The sequence below is a fragment of the Cordyceps fumosorosea genome, assembly GCF_001636725.1.
Source record: "Cordyceps fumosorosea ARSEF 2679 chromosome Unknown scaffold_5, whole genome shotgun sequence".
NCBI lineage: Eukaryota > Fungi > Ascomycota > Sordariomycetes > Hypocreales > Cordycipitaceae > Cordyceps > Cordyceps fumosorosea.
This window is the reverse complement of record NW_017387305.1, coordinates 873528-887486: the sequence shown is the minus strand read 5'-3', so window position 1 is coordinate 887486 and position 13959 is coordinate 873528. Positions and strand designations below refer to the sequence as shown.

General features: G+C 55.9%; 6 protein-coding genes across 6 annotated transcripts; 2 read left to right on the top strand and 4 right to left on the bottom strand.

Moving 5' to 3' along the window:
* Positions 1–844: 844 nt before the first annotated feature.
* On the bottom strand, positions 845–2074 carry ISF_02981 (dipeptidyl peptidase III; the record flags this gene model as incomplete). Its single annotated transcript, XM_018846587.1, has 4 exons — positions 845–1237; positions 1298–1395; positions 1451–1500; positions 1710–2074. The coding sequence occupies 4 exons, from the start codon at positions 2072–2074 to the stop codon at positions 845–847; spliced, it is 906 nt and encodes a 301-aa protein (XP_018706315.1).
* A 2370-nt stretch (positions 2075–4444) lies between these two features.
* On the bottom strand, positions 4445–5550 carry ISF_02980 (Peptidase M35, deuterolysin; the record flags this gene model as incomplete). Its single annotated transcript, XM_018846586.1, has 2 exons — positions 4445–5280; positions 5334–5550. The coding sequence occupies 2 exons, from the start codon at positions 5548–5550 to the stop codon at positions 4445–4447; spliced, it is 1053 nt and encodes a 350-aa protein (XP_018706314.1).
* Positions 5551–8091: 2541 nt separating this feature from the next.
* ISF_02979 (metalloprotease 1) lies at positions 8092–9202 on the top strand (the record flags this gene model as incomplete). The annotated part of the gene is made up of 3 exons (XM_018846585.1): positions 8092–8460; positions 8528–9054; positions 9118–9202. 3 exons carry the CDS (start codon positions 8092–8094, stop codon positions 9200–9202), a joined length of 981 nt encoding a protein of 326 aa, XP_018706313.1.
* A 438-nt stretch (positions 9203–9640) lies between these two features.
* ISF_02978 (CHL4-like protein) lies at positions 9641–11164 on the top strand (the record flags this gene model as incomplete). The annotated part of the gene is made up of 1 exon (XM_018846584.1): positions 9641–11164. The coding sequence occupies one exon, from the start codon at positions 9641–9643 to the stop codon at positions 11162–11164; it is 1524 nt and encodes a 507-aa protein (XP_018706312.1).
* A 172-nt stretch (positions 11165–11336) lies between these two features.
* Positions 11337–12586, bottom strand: ISF_02977 (Deoxyribonuclease, TatD; the record flags this gene model as incomplete). The annotated part of the gene is made up of 4 exons (XM_018846583.1): positions 11337–11753; positions 11842–12200; positions 12294–12471; positions 12524–12586. The coding sequence occupies 4 exons, from the start codon at positions 12584–12586 to the stop codon at positions 11337–11339; spliced, it is 1017 nt and encodes a 338-aa protein (XP_018706311.1).
* Positions 12587–13058: 472 nt separating this feature from the next.
* Positions 13059–13952, bottom strand: ISF_02976 (hypothetical protein; the record flags this gene model as incomplete). The annotated part of the gene is made up of 1 exon (XM_018846582.1): positions 13059–13952. The coding sequence occupies one exon, from the start codon at positions 13950–13952 to the stop codon at positions 13059–13061; it is 894 nt and encodes a 297-aa protein (XP_018706310.1).
* Between the last annotated feature and the right edge of the window lie 7 nt (positions 13953–13959).

The following is a 13959-nucleotide window of genomic DNA, read 5'->3' as shown; positions in this document are numbered from 1 at the left end:
CCAAGTAGGCGGGACCTTTTTTTAATTGACCGAAATTACCAAGACTTCCCTGTTTCGTGATTGTTGTTTGAGACAAGGCTACCACGTTTTGCATGGTGCAGACGTCCTGCGAGGGACTGGATGAGAAAGCCTCGAAACGACAGGGTTCGCGTCGTCGGAAATTTACGCCCACAGCCATAGTCTGGGCACATTGGCAATAGTTCGATGCAGGATGCAAGCCGAAGCCGTCATGTGCTGCGAGAGCTGGGTCGGATATCTCCAATTGGCATGCCGATAGATCACGTCATGATGGCGTTGAGACTAGATGGCAGCCATCAGGCAGATGCTTCGATGATGCTGACGGGGGATGTAGGAAAGGCTCGGAGGAGGCGGCCAAACAACAAAGGGGTCTTACAGAAACCCTGCCCCAGCCCACGATCGTCTGTTGTGGCCTGTCTGCATAGTGATCCCCGCCTGATTGTCGGAGGATGCAGGCAAAGAGCGGAAATGCGGAAGGAAGGCGGTGATTTGCTGGAGGGTAGAAGCACGCAACATCGTACCTTGTTCGCGCGATCATTTCCGTGTAGCCCACCCGCAGGATTTAGCCCTAAGTTTCAATTTTACGTTATGGCCATCGACATGCACATTAGGAAGGAAGGAGTGAATATCTCGTCGGAAATTGTCGAAGAAAAGCGTCGTGTCCTTAGATGGATAAATATAGCCTGCCGAAGCGAACCGGCCTCACTTACATACCTCCTAGTTGTGGTGCCGGCGGGTAGTCCCATGAAATGCAACTAACATGGTAAACCGCACCACTAGAAGTAGGAGCCGAATCCTAAAAACATCAAATATCTCTGTCTGCGAACTACTGGATGATGTCTTCATCGCTGGCGTCATACAACTTCAACACCACTCGGCCATCCCCTTCAAGAATGGTATTTGGCTGTACAATCTTCGATCCAGGCTCTAACTGCACGAGCGATGAGCTCTCGTTCGACCACGCTGCTATGGCGGCCTGCCTCCAAGCCTCAAACGGGCCGTCAACGGCGCTCAACCGTCCGTAGAACTCCCTGCACGCCTCGCTGTCCGCAGCGCAGCGCCAAACGTGCAAGCGAAGCAGCAGCCGGCCCAGCGAAGGTTTGCCGTGCGAGAGGATCTTGGAGCAATCGACGCGGACGTGCAGGTTTCCCTCCGAGTGATCGACGGCGATGGTGCAGCCACCATCCTCCAGCAAGTGCCTCAGAATTGCGAACGAGCCCTAGTGTTAGATTTTGTTAGTGGTCTCGGTCCGGTCGCTGAGCAGGGGGAGCGGGCTTACCCTGGCGTGCTGGTCACCCCAAGATTGGTCTTCCGCGTTGAATGAGGCGAGGGCGTCGATGCCCTTGGTCCCGATCGTCAGGTACACGTAATAGATGACTGGTGTTACTGATCAGGGAAACACTTATGGGGTGGAGGGGAGACCTGCGCTGACAATCTGGGATGCTGGCCTCGTCCTCCAAGCCACACGTCTCGCGGATATCGCTATATTGTAAGGGCGGTCAGTAGAGCCCTTGACAACAGAGGCCCGGCTCAAGCTTCAGTAGGGGTAAGCTGGAAGGACTCATACATTCGGCAAACTGACACCATCCCACACAACGCTCGCACAACACGCAAGTGCTGCCCATGTTAGTTGTTGTCCGAGAAATGCGATCCCCTCCCATTCGGCGCGTACGCCGTGTGGATCCCGGTACGGTTCTACGAAGCCGAAGATGCTCTCGACCCTGGGTGATAAATCGGTAGCCCAAGTCTTCTGCGACTTGCGGTACGCATCGATGCTCCCGGTGGTGAAGGACTCGACGTACTCGCTCAGGATCTTCACCTGCGTGTCATTCGACGTGTACTTGGCAGCCTCCTGGAGAGATGCGCAGACTTTGAAGAGTTCGGCTGCGTGATCTCCAGGTGCAACACGCACGGTCAGCCCATGGTCGCCTCCAGGCAACTCAGTGGTAGCCGACGAGGTCTCGGCGGATGCCTGTAGAATATGGAGGATGGGAGCACTCCCCTCGACTGTTTTAGTAAGGCGAGTGTTTTCAGGCTCGATCGAGTTCTTGTCCATAATCTCGGCGATCGCGGTGATCTCCCCCTTTGTGGTACCTTCGGGACCAAGGTAGTTCGTTGACTGTGTGCCAGGACCCGGATAGCCTAAGCTGTTCGGTGTGTGGCGAGAACGGGGTGGATAATCTTGTCAAGCAGAGAAGTCGTTACAGGCGAGATACTCGCCTTCTTGCGAATGGCATAGTCGGAAACTCGCGGGACTACCTTGCAGTTCCCATCGGCCTATGCTCTATTAAAACTGGTTCTTCTGTCATTCCACGCATTTCGAACCTACGTAGTAATTACCCAAGTGTACAAGGAACTGCCCAGCGTAGTCAAGAAAACTGTTGACATCTTGACGTCCAACGCCGTCCTTGTTGGCTAGCGTAGACCAGTCCCCTCACATGCTTTGTGTAGTAGGAGGATGAAGTCGAAGATGCCTTCGTTTTCAGGTGAGGTGTGCCGGAGCACGATCCTGCTTCCATGCCACGCGGCCTGAGCCAAATGGTGACAATAGAGCTTTTCGTTCTTTCACGGTGATAGATGGAATTTTAGTTGAAGGAGAACATGAGTTGAAACGTACACATTGTGCAGAGAGCAAAGTATTCCCGCACATCTGGCACCTCGAGCGCTTTTCTCTTTGAGCTGGCAAATTGGTTGAAGCGGGGTAGCGAATGGCTTTTCATGTTGTGTAACTCGACGTGCAAACGCCAACACCAGGTTTGTTGAGAAGTCTAGGTAGGACCTTGAGAGCGTTCAATTTGGAATATCCAATGTGCAACATCTCAAAGCCCGTAAATTTTTGACATCAAACAGTGCACTGATTTGCAAATGTCGTGGGAGAATGTCCCAGTTGAATATCTCCATGATATAAAGAAACAGCTTTGCTTACATGGCAACAGAGCTTTGAGAGCGGAAGCTTGGGAACTGCGTCTAGCAACCTACATAGCGCGACCATGAGGCATGCGATTTTCTACCCAATTCTATCTTGCAAGAATATGAAATTTATCTTTCTGTTTTTAAACCCCTACTTCACATGAGACGCTCCCTTGACCCATGCTGGGTCCGCGCGTGCAGTGTCTACTTCAGTTCCCAGTCGCCACGACTGGGGGAAAACCTGCTCTTCTCCAAATTGACGATTGCGCCCTACTGCTGAAATCTTGCTTCATCGGATGGTACAGAGTCCCGCGCAGCTTTGCAAGCGGGTTCACTGTCGGAGGATCTCCGTGTGGCTGGGTAACATTGAGAGCCACAGGTTCATCCCGATGCCGGGAGGAGCTTGGAGCTTCCATCCAATAATACGCAACATTTGATTAATAAAAAGAAGTAGCACGAGTAGTATCGGCTCTGAAATTAATCGGTACTAGTCGCTCTCAGGTCCGGGCAGCTGGTTGCGAGTCCTCGCCCGGTGGTTCGACTACTCCAAGTTGGGGTGCAAGGGGGCTGGAATGTGAAATAACACAAATACCATGTGATCCAAGTTTATAACAATAAGCTTTATCGATGCTTCATAGTTGCCTGCATGTCTTACAACACACAACGTTCCCACCAGGCTGATCCATACGGCTATCATAACACTCGCGCTGACCACGAAAGCCGACCTCTGTGCCTATCGTGGTCACAGTCCAGTCGCAGAATCAACGGCACGTGTCACTCTCACGTTTCTTGCTTTTCCAGCATCACGGTGGCGAGTTGTGCATGTCTGTGCGGGTCACTCGTCTCGGTTGTTGACGGCTTCACCAACCACCCATGCACCGACGCGGAGGATCCTATGTAAACTTTGGATGGATCGCAGCAGAATAAGTCGTGAAAACTCTGCATAAACTCAATCTACGCTCGAAAAACTGTGGAGTGAGCTGAGATGGGGTCGCCGCGGAACCCCTATCTTCCAAGTCGTCGGGTCGCGATGGCGCGATTGCGCCATCGCTGCGTCCATGCAAAGACGCTTTGCTGGATCCTTGGATGGCGGCGATCCCGCTCTGGCTGGTTTTCGATTTTCCAACGTAATTTAAACGAAAAAAAACTTCAACTTAAAGGGGTCCGAGGTGCCAAATGATCGACCTACTGATGGTCGTCCTCGTGATAGCCTCCAACCTATGAGGCTGCTTCGTGTAGTCGCATCGAGCAACTGCAGCTGCAACGCATGAGACAGCATAAACAAGGCCTTTCTCCTCTGTCTCACTCTCTGAGTCACGGCAAAGAAGATAATGAAGCTAAAAGTTCAGGTGTTGTATACTTATATTCATGTTTCTTGTGCATATGTACTATATGTACCAGGCCAGCAGCGGGCCGTCGGCCACGGCAATCGCCTCTACCTTCCCTTTTCACGTTTGAGCTCCTCTCCCGCCCATCATGTCTCATTCCAGAATCCCTCGTCTTGATCGCGCCATCCTCAGCAGCCCGAGTAGATGGCGTTGGCGAACATGGCGTAGCTGTCCGCGTTGTTCAGGCTCTGCGCCGTCGTCAGCTTCCTGATGTTGTCGTAGCCGTAGCCATTGTCCGCCGTGCCCGCCACCTCGCGCAGGTGCGTCATCTCGTGCAGCGTCGTCGTCGCCTGGTCCTGGCGGTGGCACGCGCTCGTCAGCGCCGGCAGGTCGTCCCAGTACAGGTCGCAGTAGACCTGCAGGCTGCGCGACGGCTGCGTGTACGCGAGCACGCGGTCGCCGCAGCCGCCGAACTGGTCGGTGCAGTAGTACCGCGAGGCGCCGCCGTCGGTCGAGCCGCACTCCTGCGCGACGTTGTTGAGGACGTTGACGATGGTGCTGCGCGTGCTCGAGGAGGACGACTTGAAGTACTCCTCGACCTTGGCGGCGGGGCCGGAGCGGGCGGCGTCGGCGGCGCGCGTGGACAGCGCGACGCAGTTCTTGAGCGCGTTGATGGTGCCGGTGCGGCGGCTGCCAGTGCAGTCGCTCTGCACGTGCGTGCGCTTCTCGTACCGCGCCTGGATGGCGCCGTGGACGGCCGCGGCGATGGCTCCGTCGATCTCGGCCTCGATGGCGTTGGAGGTGTACGAGACGGAGCCGATCAGCTTGTTGTCGGCCTCGGTCGCGTAGGACAGCACGCCGGTAGAGGATACGGAGTACTTGCCGCCGGCGGACAGGTCGTGCGTCTCGGCGAGGTGAAAGGTGACCTCGATCGACTGGCCGGCATCAATCTTCTGGAAGTCCTCGTCGGTCAGTTTCTCAGTGCTGAGACGGAGACGAAGACCCTGGAACTCGACATTGCTGCCTATTTGACTCAGGTCAGTGCTGATCTCTTTTCATGCGTGCAAGGTAGCTTACCGTTGGCCTCAATGGTCGCCTTCTCGGTATGAGCATTGTCAAAGATGGTGCCGTGTTTGAAGATCTTGAGGTTGTCCTTGCCGGTGTTGGTGATGGTCGCCTTGACCTCGCCCGAGCTACCAGCGGACTCAATCTTGACGTCCAAAGGAGATGGAGCCGCAGACGGGGCAGCAGCGGCCACAGAGGCAAGAGCAGCGGCAAGGGTGAAGAACTTCATTGTGAAGAGAGGGAGACGGGAGAATTGGGGTCTTGATGGAAGTTTGAGTAACGGCTGATGCGGTGCACCTTGATGGACGAATTCTTCTTCTACAGCGGGCAGAACGAGAGCTCTTATAGACAATTTCTTGTCTAGACAGAGCTACGAGACGGCCAGCAACTCATGAGACTGCTACGACGCTATTCACACAACTTGCCCGAGCAGCTTCCATTTTTGGCAGCCACTGTTTTCTCACGGAAGACTACTCCGCCGATCTTGTTACCAAGAGACTGAGAGGGCCACTTTAAGTCATTTCAAAGATATTATATTCGATGTGACTTGCCTCAAATCGCCAAGACCGTCTTGGCGAACTGTCCAATTCCATGTCAGCACTACGGAGATACGTGATGCCTGGATGCGCGCCACCGCAGCAACCGTTTTCCAGACTCGAAAGCCGGCTATTCTTGGCCTGCACAGGCCATCGCCCATGTATCGCCGGAACGCTAGTTACCATGTCAAGTTTGGGGGCCACATTGGTGATGAGGTTCGGATTCTTCTTTGTTCCACCGCTCGAAACTCGGGGCTGCTTTGCATCAGCCCACCCCTCACAAGGCCTCAATCAAATCATGCTTTTCAGGAGCTGCCATTTTCATTAATGTGTTGTTTCCTTCTTTTAGCATCCTAAACTACACAAAGAATGGTTTCATGCAGATTGAGTATCGTGATAGAGTTGTGCTTATACTCAAATATGGCTGCATGACCTGCCTAATGCAGACTACCGCAGGAGGCACACTAGTTGCTTGACAGTTCCATTGACGAATGCCGTCGGACGATCGCTTTCGCATTATCGGTATTTCGTTCAGCTTCAATGACAATTCGTAGTTTTGTTTGTGCTTTATTTTCACAGCTCGTTGTCGCTCTCGCGACCTGTTTGCTTGACAAGTCATCACAGTACTCACAACGACAACTGAAAGGTTCCGATAATACGACTAGGCCATATCTCTTTTCCCACACAAAATATGCAATAACTAATCAGATGGATTCTAGCCGTACCTTTCGGAAGAACTTGTCCTATCTGCCTCCAGGGGAGTGGTGATGTAGCATCGAATGATATCACTTCCCTGACTCGTACGTGAACTACTAAGCGACCTGATAATGGGACAATAAAACCATTTCGAATAATTTATATCCATGAGAATCAATCTGCCCTCCTGCCTTGTCGGTCAAAAGTGGAAGCTGGTTGGATGCGGACCAGCAGCTAGTGATATGCGGGCATGCCGATCTGCGCATTCCGGAACACACTTGTTTGAGGAAGTGACAAGTTGAAAGGTATAACCTGGACATGTCCGTCAAAAGATGAAGTTCTACGAGTTTCATCTAGAAAGGAGAGCCACAGTCTCCGCACTCGCTAGAAACCTCCATCCGAGATGATTGTTGTTCTTGGTGCTGCTGTGGCTTTCTGGGATATCTTGGGGCGGAAGCTGTTCCTGAAATTGTACAAAAATAGCATCTACCCCATCTTTTGGCTGCTCAGCTAGTCGACCGGCGGATATCTGCCGACTTCTAAATTTGCAAAGAGCCTGTCGGCGCATCGTCCAAAGATGGTAGGTGGCAGCTGTTGCGGGGAAGACTAGAGTCCGGCAGTCATCTTGGTGGACTCGGTCATGGAAATGTCCGAAGGCGTACCTTCTTCATTGCCGGGGATTAGTTGCGGCAATTACGAAAGATGCCCAGCCAAGCATGCAGAGGCGGGGTGGAGATGTAGATGAAGCTCTCCCAGGAACAGGGTAGCAGGTGGGAAAACAGCCATCTTCTGAACCTACCGCGTATTATACAGCATATTACATAGGCCAGGGATAATCAAAGTAGAATAAAATTGTACATGCTTATGAAAAGTAAAAAGAATACTGTCTACTCGTTTGTATTACTCAACAGATTAGCTTTCTCCATGACAGGCAGGCCAAGTGCGTGGAGCAACCAAGTCCTCTCATCTCGACCTTGTTTGTGAATAGACAGTGTAAAAGCAAGCAGTGTTCCTAAAGAGAGCCACAGTCACTATAGGTAACTGGCGATTCGCCACCTTGCACAAAATAGACATTTAGCAATGTTGAGGCAAGACACGCCTCGTGGCGCTTAGACCTGGGATCGGAGCCGCCGCTGCCTGAAGCGAGAGAACATGTCACTTTCCTTGTCGCCCGCGATTAGCCAGTTATTGCTGCCGGATTAAGAGCAAGAGGATCTTCAAAGAGGTCAAAGAAATACTAAGCGACTCACTACCTTGGCTCGTGAAAGGGCTCTTCAATTCTTAGACGCCGTTGCTAGGGCTAAACCCCAAGCGAGCCGATTGAGTTACAACAATTACCGTCTCATACTTTACTACGCGCGCGCCGCGCCCACGAGGGCTTGAATTGGAATAATGCGCTTTTGTTGTGATCGCTGTGTTGTCCTGGTGAAGTTCAAGTCGCCACGCGCTGGGCCCGGCCACCGACAGCACCGCACCGATTTTAATACTTGGCACTATCCAGACGCCCGTTTGTATCAAGTTCGTCATCAGCAGTAAGGATGTACTTCTTTTTCAGGGCCATCGCTGCCGTCCTGGCTGTTCTGCCCTTGGTAGCAGCACACGGTCCCGACCTTCAAGGCAACTACACAGATGATGCAAAAGACTCAGAAGTGTCTTGTTACTTCACGCCCCCGCCTAGCCTAATAGCCCTTCATGAGCGTATCGCCAACGAAGACCCTGCCACCATGGAAGAGATTGCCAGGGGCCATGCAATTATGCAAAATACGCTCCGTATGGGCGAGATCGGCTTGCAGGGCAGTCCTGCAGGCATGAACGTCACGAAGCGTGATACGGGTGAGCGTATTACCATCAATGCCTGGTTCCACGTCATCTACAGCAAGAAACGCCGAATGAAAGGTTACATAAAGGTACGCGTGACTCCTTCAAGTGCCCTTCCTCGAAGAAGACGACATAAGAAACTAAGACCCAGGTTAGAAATACCGTCTAGATAAGCAGCTCAGGGTTCTGAACAACGCATTTCGCTCCAGCAACATTTCCTTCGGCCTTGATGGCACCACCTACACCGACAACGATCTCTGGGCCGATGACCCGGGCAAGTACGAGAAGGCCATGAAGAGGACACTACATCGGGGTGACGCCCGCGTCCTCAACCTCTACTTCGTGCCCGGACTCGGCGTCGCCGGCACCTGCCGGCTCCCTTCCCTAACGCACCTGGAGACCAAGAGGGGGCTCACGCTGGACGGCTGCATGCTCCGGCACAACACGGTTCCTACCAGCCCGCTCATGGTCGGCAGGGGCAAGATGGCGGTCCACGAGGTCGGGCACTGGTTCGGCCTGCTGCACACGTTCGAGGGCGGCTGCGACGAGAAGGGGGGAGACTACGTGGCTGACACCCCGGCCGAGGAGACGGCAAACAAGGCCGGGTGCTGGCGGAAGCGCGACACCTGCCCCGAGCTGTTTGGTACGGACCCGATTCACAACTACATGGACTACTCGGCCGAGTGAGTGATGATGTGCTGACCCTGGCGCGAATCTTGCGTACTAACGCGAACCAGCCGCTGCAGGAACGAGTTTACTCCCGGTCAAACTGCCCGCATGCGCAGTATCTTTGCCGCAGTCCGCCTTCGCGTGCCTGCCATACCTGCGTAGTCATCAAATAGGTGTCTCGTAGAGCGCCTTCGAGTTACGATCGCCCCGATCAAGTATGATCGACTAAACTATTGTACACCGAATTCTTGACACAATATTTTAATATAAATAAACTTCGAAAACACTCTCCCATGAAAGAAAAATCTGAATGATTAAGTAAAGAAATTCTAAATTAATAAAATCGTAAAGTTCTTGCTGTATGAACCCATCGAGTCGCTGGACGCTGAGGCCCACAACTGTACTTTTACTGTACCTGCACCACGTCGCGCGACGCGTCTTCCAGCGAATGATAAGGTAGCCGCCTCCAGCAAACGCATCCCAGCTTAACAAAATCTCCCGCAACATCGCCGCCCACCCTTTCAAAGCCAATCGATTGACCTTTACCGAACCGCACCAGTCCTGTTCCCGGGGTATGGCACCGTCCTCCCTGCCGTCGCCATGTCCCGACTCTCCATCCCGACCACGGCGCGGCTGCCGTCGTCACTGCGCGTCGACCCCTCCAACATTGTCGTCATCAAGAGCTTGAACCGGCTGTCGCGTGAATCGCTGCTCGCGCTGGCACTCGACTGGCTTGACGAGGGCACTGTCGCCAACGCCACGCCGTACCTTGATCGGCGCGGGCCCGACGAGGAGCCCGACGGCGACGACCTCTACCCTCCCTGCCGCACCGTTGCCGAGCTGCAGCAGCTCTACGCCGACATGCAGGAGCAGAGGGGCTCCAAGCGCGACGTGGTCAGCCGCGTGCTCGAGGGCGACTGGCGCCACGGCCTGACCCTCTACCAGCTCGCCATGGTCGACTTTGCCTACCTCGACGAGCACCCGGCCTCGCAGAAGTGGACCGCCTACAAGATCCTCCCCCTCGCCCACCCCTCCCACGACGCCGACACCGACGAGGCCCTCAAGGTCGACGACGCGAGCCTCGAGATCCCCCGCTTCCACCCCTCCACCTTCCTCCAGAACCTCCAGGACCAGGTCCTCCCGGACGTCAAGGCCCACTACCACTTCTACCGCCCGAGCGACTACCCCGTCCTCCTGCTGCGCGTCTTCGCCATCGACTCACCCTACAACAGCCAGCTCGCCCTGTCCGCGGCCGGCAGCAGCGCTGGCGACGGCGCAGCGACCAACTACACCTCCTCCCGCACCGTCTACCTCGCCTTCCCAGATGGCTCGCCGAACCTCTACATCTCCAAGTCGCAGTCGGCCGGCGCCTCGGCCCACGGCGAGTCGCGCAGCCTGCAGAGCCTCATCGTCAAGGGCGTGCCCAAGGCGCTGTCCCGGCCCCGCCAGCGCTTCGCCCTCAAGAACACGGGCCTTACCAGCCGCAACCTCGACGCGCTCCTCGACCGCAGGGGCCCTGGCCGCGGCAACGCCGCCGCCGGCGGCTGGAGCATCTACGCAAACGACAAGAACAAGAAGTCGCCGCTCGACCCCCTGCTGCCACAGGCGCCACTGTCGGCGGCGTCGGAGCACAGCCGGAAGCGCGCGTCACCGCTGACCCAGCAGCGCCGCGAGGCGAAGCGCGCCAGGCTCGTGGCCAAGGGCCGCTTCGGCGACTCGGCCATCATGGCGGACGGCAAGGGCGTGGAGCGCCTCGACGTCATCATCCGCGATCCGTACCCGTCCGTCAACGGCGTGGACGTGCCGGACTCGGGCGACGAAGGGAACGATGGAGCGGCGGCCACCGCGGGGGCAAGGAGAGGACGCCGGAGAAGCCTGGACACCATGTTGGACGAAGATGGCGAGGACGTGAACGCTTCTAATGGAGGCGCCGGCTCGCGGTGGACGCCCAACGTGCGGGTGACGTTTCAGGGCACCCACGTTTTCGCTGGCATAAGGCAGCTGGTGGAGGCCGGCATCGTCGACGGCGAGCGCATGCCCGGCTGGATGACGGGTGAGGAGGGCGTTACGGCCGGCGTCGTACGCCACGGACGCATCAAAGGCAACAAAGGCTCAGGGATATGAAGTTTTACGATTTTTATTTCTATTGCCCTCTGCATTCTGTCATCATCTAGCGCTGTTTATAGATGTCCTCTTTGGAATAATGATACCCCTGGGAATATAATGATGCTTTCGTCTATTCTCCATCTTCTACTTTCTACCCAAAAGTCGCTGTAATTCTTGGCGAATTCAATCGCTATGCGCTCTCGTCGAGGTGAAACACCTTGTTCGTGTTTCGCCACGCCGCCTCGCAGACCTCCTCCACAGAAACACCCTTGATGCCTGCGACGATCGTGGCGATGCGCTCAATCGTGCACGGCTCGTTGCGGCCCTTGATCATGCAGCCCTCCTGCCAGCTCTTGGTCGCCTTGAACCGCGAGGCCACCTCGGGCTCCGCCCGCTGGTTTTTCTTCTTCCCATGGTTGGGCTGCTTCTGGGGCTTGGGCCGCTTCCCAGTGCCGGAGGCGTCCGACACCGCGGCGGGCGTCGACACCGCTGATGAAGACGGTGTCTCCTCGGCTGCAGACGCCGCTGCCGACGACGCCGCCGAGGCCTCGACGAGGTACTTCCAGCCCGCGTGGCTCGGACGCACCTCGCACCAAGGCCCGTCCGTCTCCAGCATGATGCGGTCCAGCGGCAACCCCCGCACCACCTCGCAGTTCTCCTCCGTCTTCAGGCTACACCCGTTGATGCCGACGTACAGGCCGAGCTCCAGCAGCTCGCGCATCTCCTCGCGCGGGGTCCAGCGCGGCGGCGAGACGCAGCTGCGCGGCGAAGCTGTGCAGCTGCACCGCCTTGTTGCAAAAGTGCAGCCGGTCGTAGTCGAGGCCGAACTCGCCGAGCGCGACGAGGGGGGCGCAGCCGCCGGAGCCCGACTTTTGGACGCCGGCGGCGATGAGCATCTTGAGCTGCGCAATGTTGGCGGCGGTCTTTTCGAGGTCCACGGCGCTGTCGGGGATGGGCGCGGAGGGGTCGGGGTCACACGGGGCCACGTGCGCATCGTCATGGGCAGTGGTGGACGGGCCGGTGCCGAATATACTGCTGCTGCAGGGGTGAATGCCTACGGTGTAGTAGACGGTCCCAGCTGGGGGAGCGAAACTGCTGTGTGAGTAGGTGGGACAGCGGCGTCGCTCATGTGCTGGTCAAGACTCACGATACTCATTGGCGAGGTCGATGGCATCTTTGATGCTGTGCCAGTCCGAGCCAGTGACCATTAGTTTTGTGCATCCTACTTGCTTCGCTCTGTCTACGACGGCGTCCAGGTCATCAGGGTGCTTTTGATTCCCGCGATAGCTGCCGCGGTAGACGCGGTCTGCGAGGTTGATGCCAATCTAGCCATGGTCAGTCGTCGTCCCCGCTCGGTCGCGTGGATTGGCTGCTTACATCGACATATCTAGGGCTGTATGTCGGTGCTGAAGGTTCAGCAATAGGCTCCTGAGCTGTCATGCTGTGTATCGTTGGATTTCTGAATCGCTGTGATGGAAAGCAACGTAATAGTGACTGCTGGATAAAACGTGGTCTGTGGCGGGTACTGTCAAAATTTTGACGCTTAAACGGATAAAGATAGGCTAAGTAGCGACTCACCTTGGCCGGCTGAGCATTGGCTTCTTTATAGTTGAATGGTATAGGCGATGGCAGAGTCATACACCAGCTCTGACTCACCAGGTCGTGGTTGAGTGAAGTATCAAAGATCGCTGTGGTGGCTTTAGTTTCACTGAGGCAAAGCGCTGGCTTCTGTTCAGGTGGGTCAGGTGTTTTTGACGCTGTGTAAGGCAGACAGACAGACGACTACCAGCATCATCATTAGATTGAATAATACAGTTTCAAATATTTAAAAAAGTAAAATATGCATCCATTGAAAAATATAATCCGAGGATTAACCAAGTATGAGGCTCCTATGTAAATGCTTGACCTACGCCTATGTGCGCTTGAGTATGTCGACCAAAGCTCGCCTCGTCGCCGCTCGACTGAGGAAAGCGGCGACACTAACACTGAGCAAAGCCCAGGCAAGCTTTTGGGCAATGCCTTTTAGTATCATAATATCAAGACTGCGAAGCATACTCAGGAACTGCGCCTGTTCATTTACGTGTGGAAATGGCATATCTGGAACAGGAAGGTCGAGGAACTTGCACAGCGGCTCCCACCCGTCCTTCAAGTCAAACTCAAGCAGTTGCTGGGCCGGCACGAGTCTGCGCACCACGTCGTGGTGCTGACGGTGGCGGTCATGCAGCAGACTGTGGGCTTCCCGCCTCGAGTTGCCCCCCAGCCAGCCCATGGACACGTCGGAATAGGCTGTCGTCGTCGTCACGTTGGCCCACGGCCCCAGCGTGGACTTGATGAACCCGCCGACGCCGTAGTAGGTTCTGTCGATGAGGACGCGGCCGTAACTGCGCGCCCACTCGTCGACGGGCCGCTCCACGAGGATGACCTTGGCGTCCGGGTACGCACTGATGAGCTGCTCGCTGAACATGCTCCCAACGTCAGTGGTGCAGCGGTACCGCCCAACGAGCCGGTCCCAGTCGGCGCGCGTCCACGGCAGCAGTGGGTCGTACGGCGGCAGGTAGAAGGGCAGCCGGCCGTCGCGCGAGGTCAGCCGGGTGGCGCGCAGGAAGGGGAACGAGCACCACGCCGCGTGCGTCCACGCGTAGACCTCGCGGGTGTCGGTGTCGCGCAGCCCGTGCTGGATTGGGCCGACGCCAAGAATGTCCAGCGCCGTGGCCAGCGACAGAGTGCCGGAGCGCGGGAGCCCGGCGCATATGATGCCCTGCCCGGTCGCGAAGGATGGAGTCGGGGCGGCTGTGCGGTCGGCCATGGTTTGT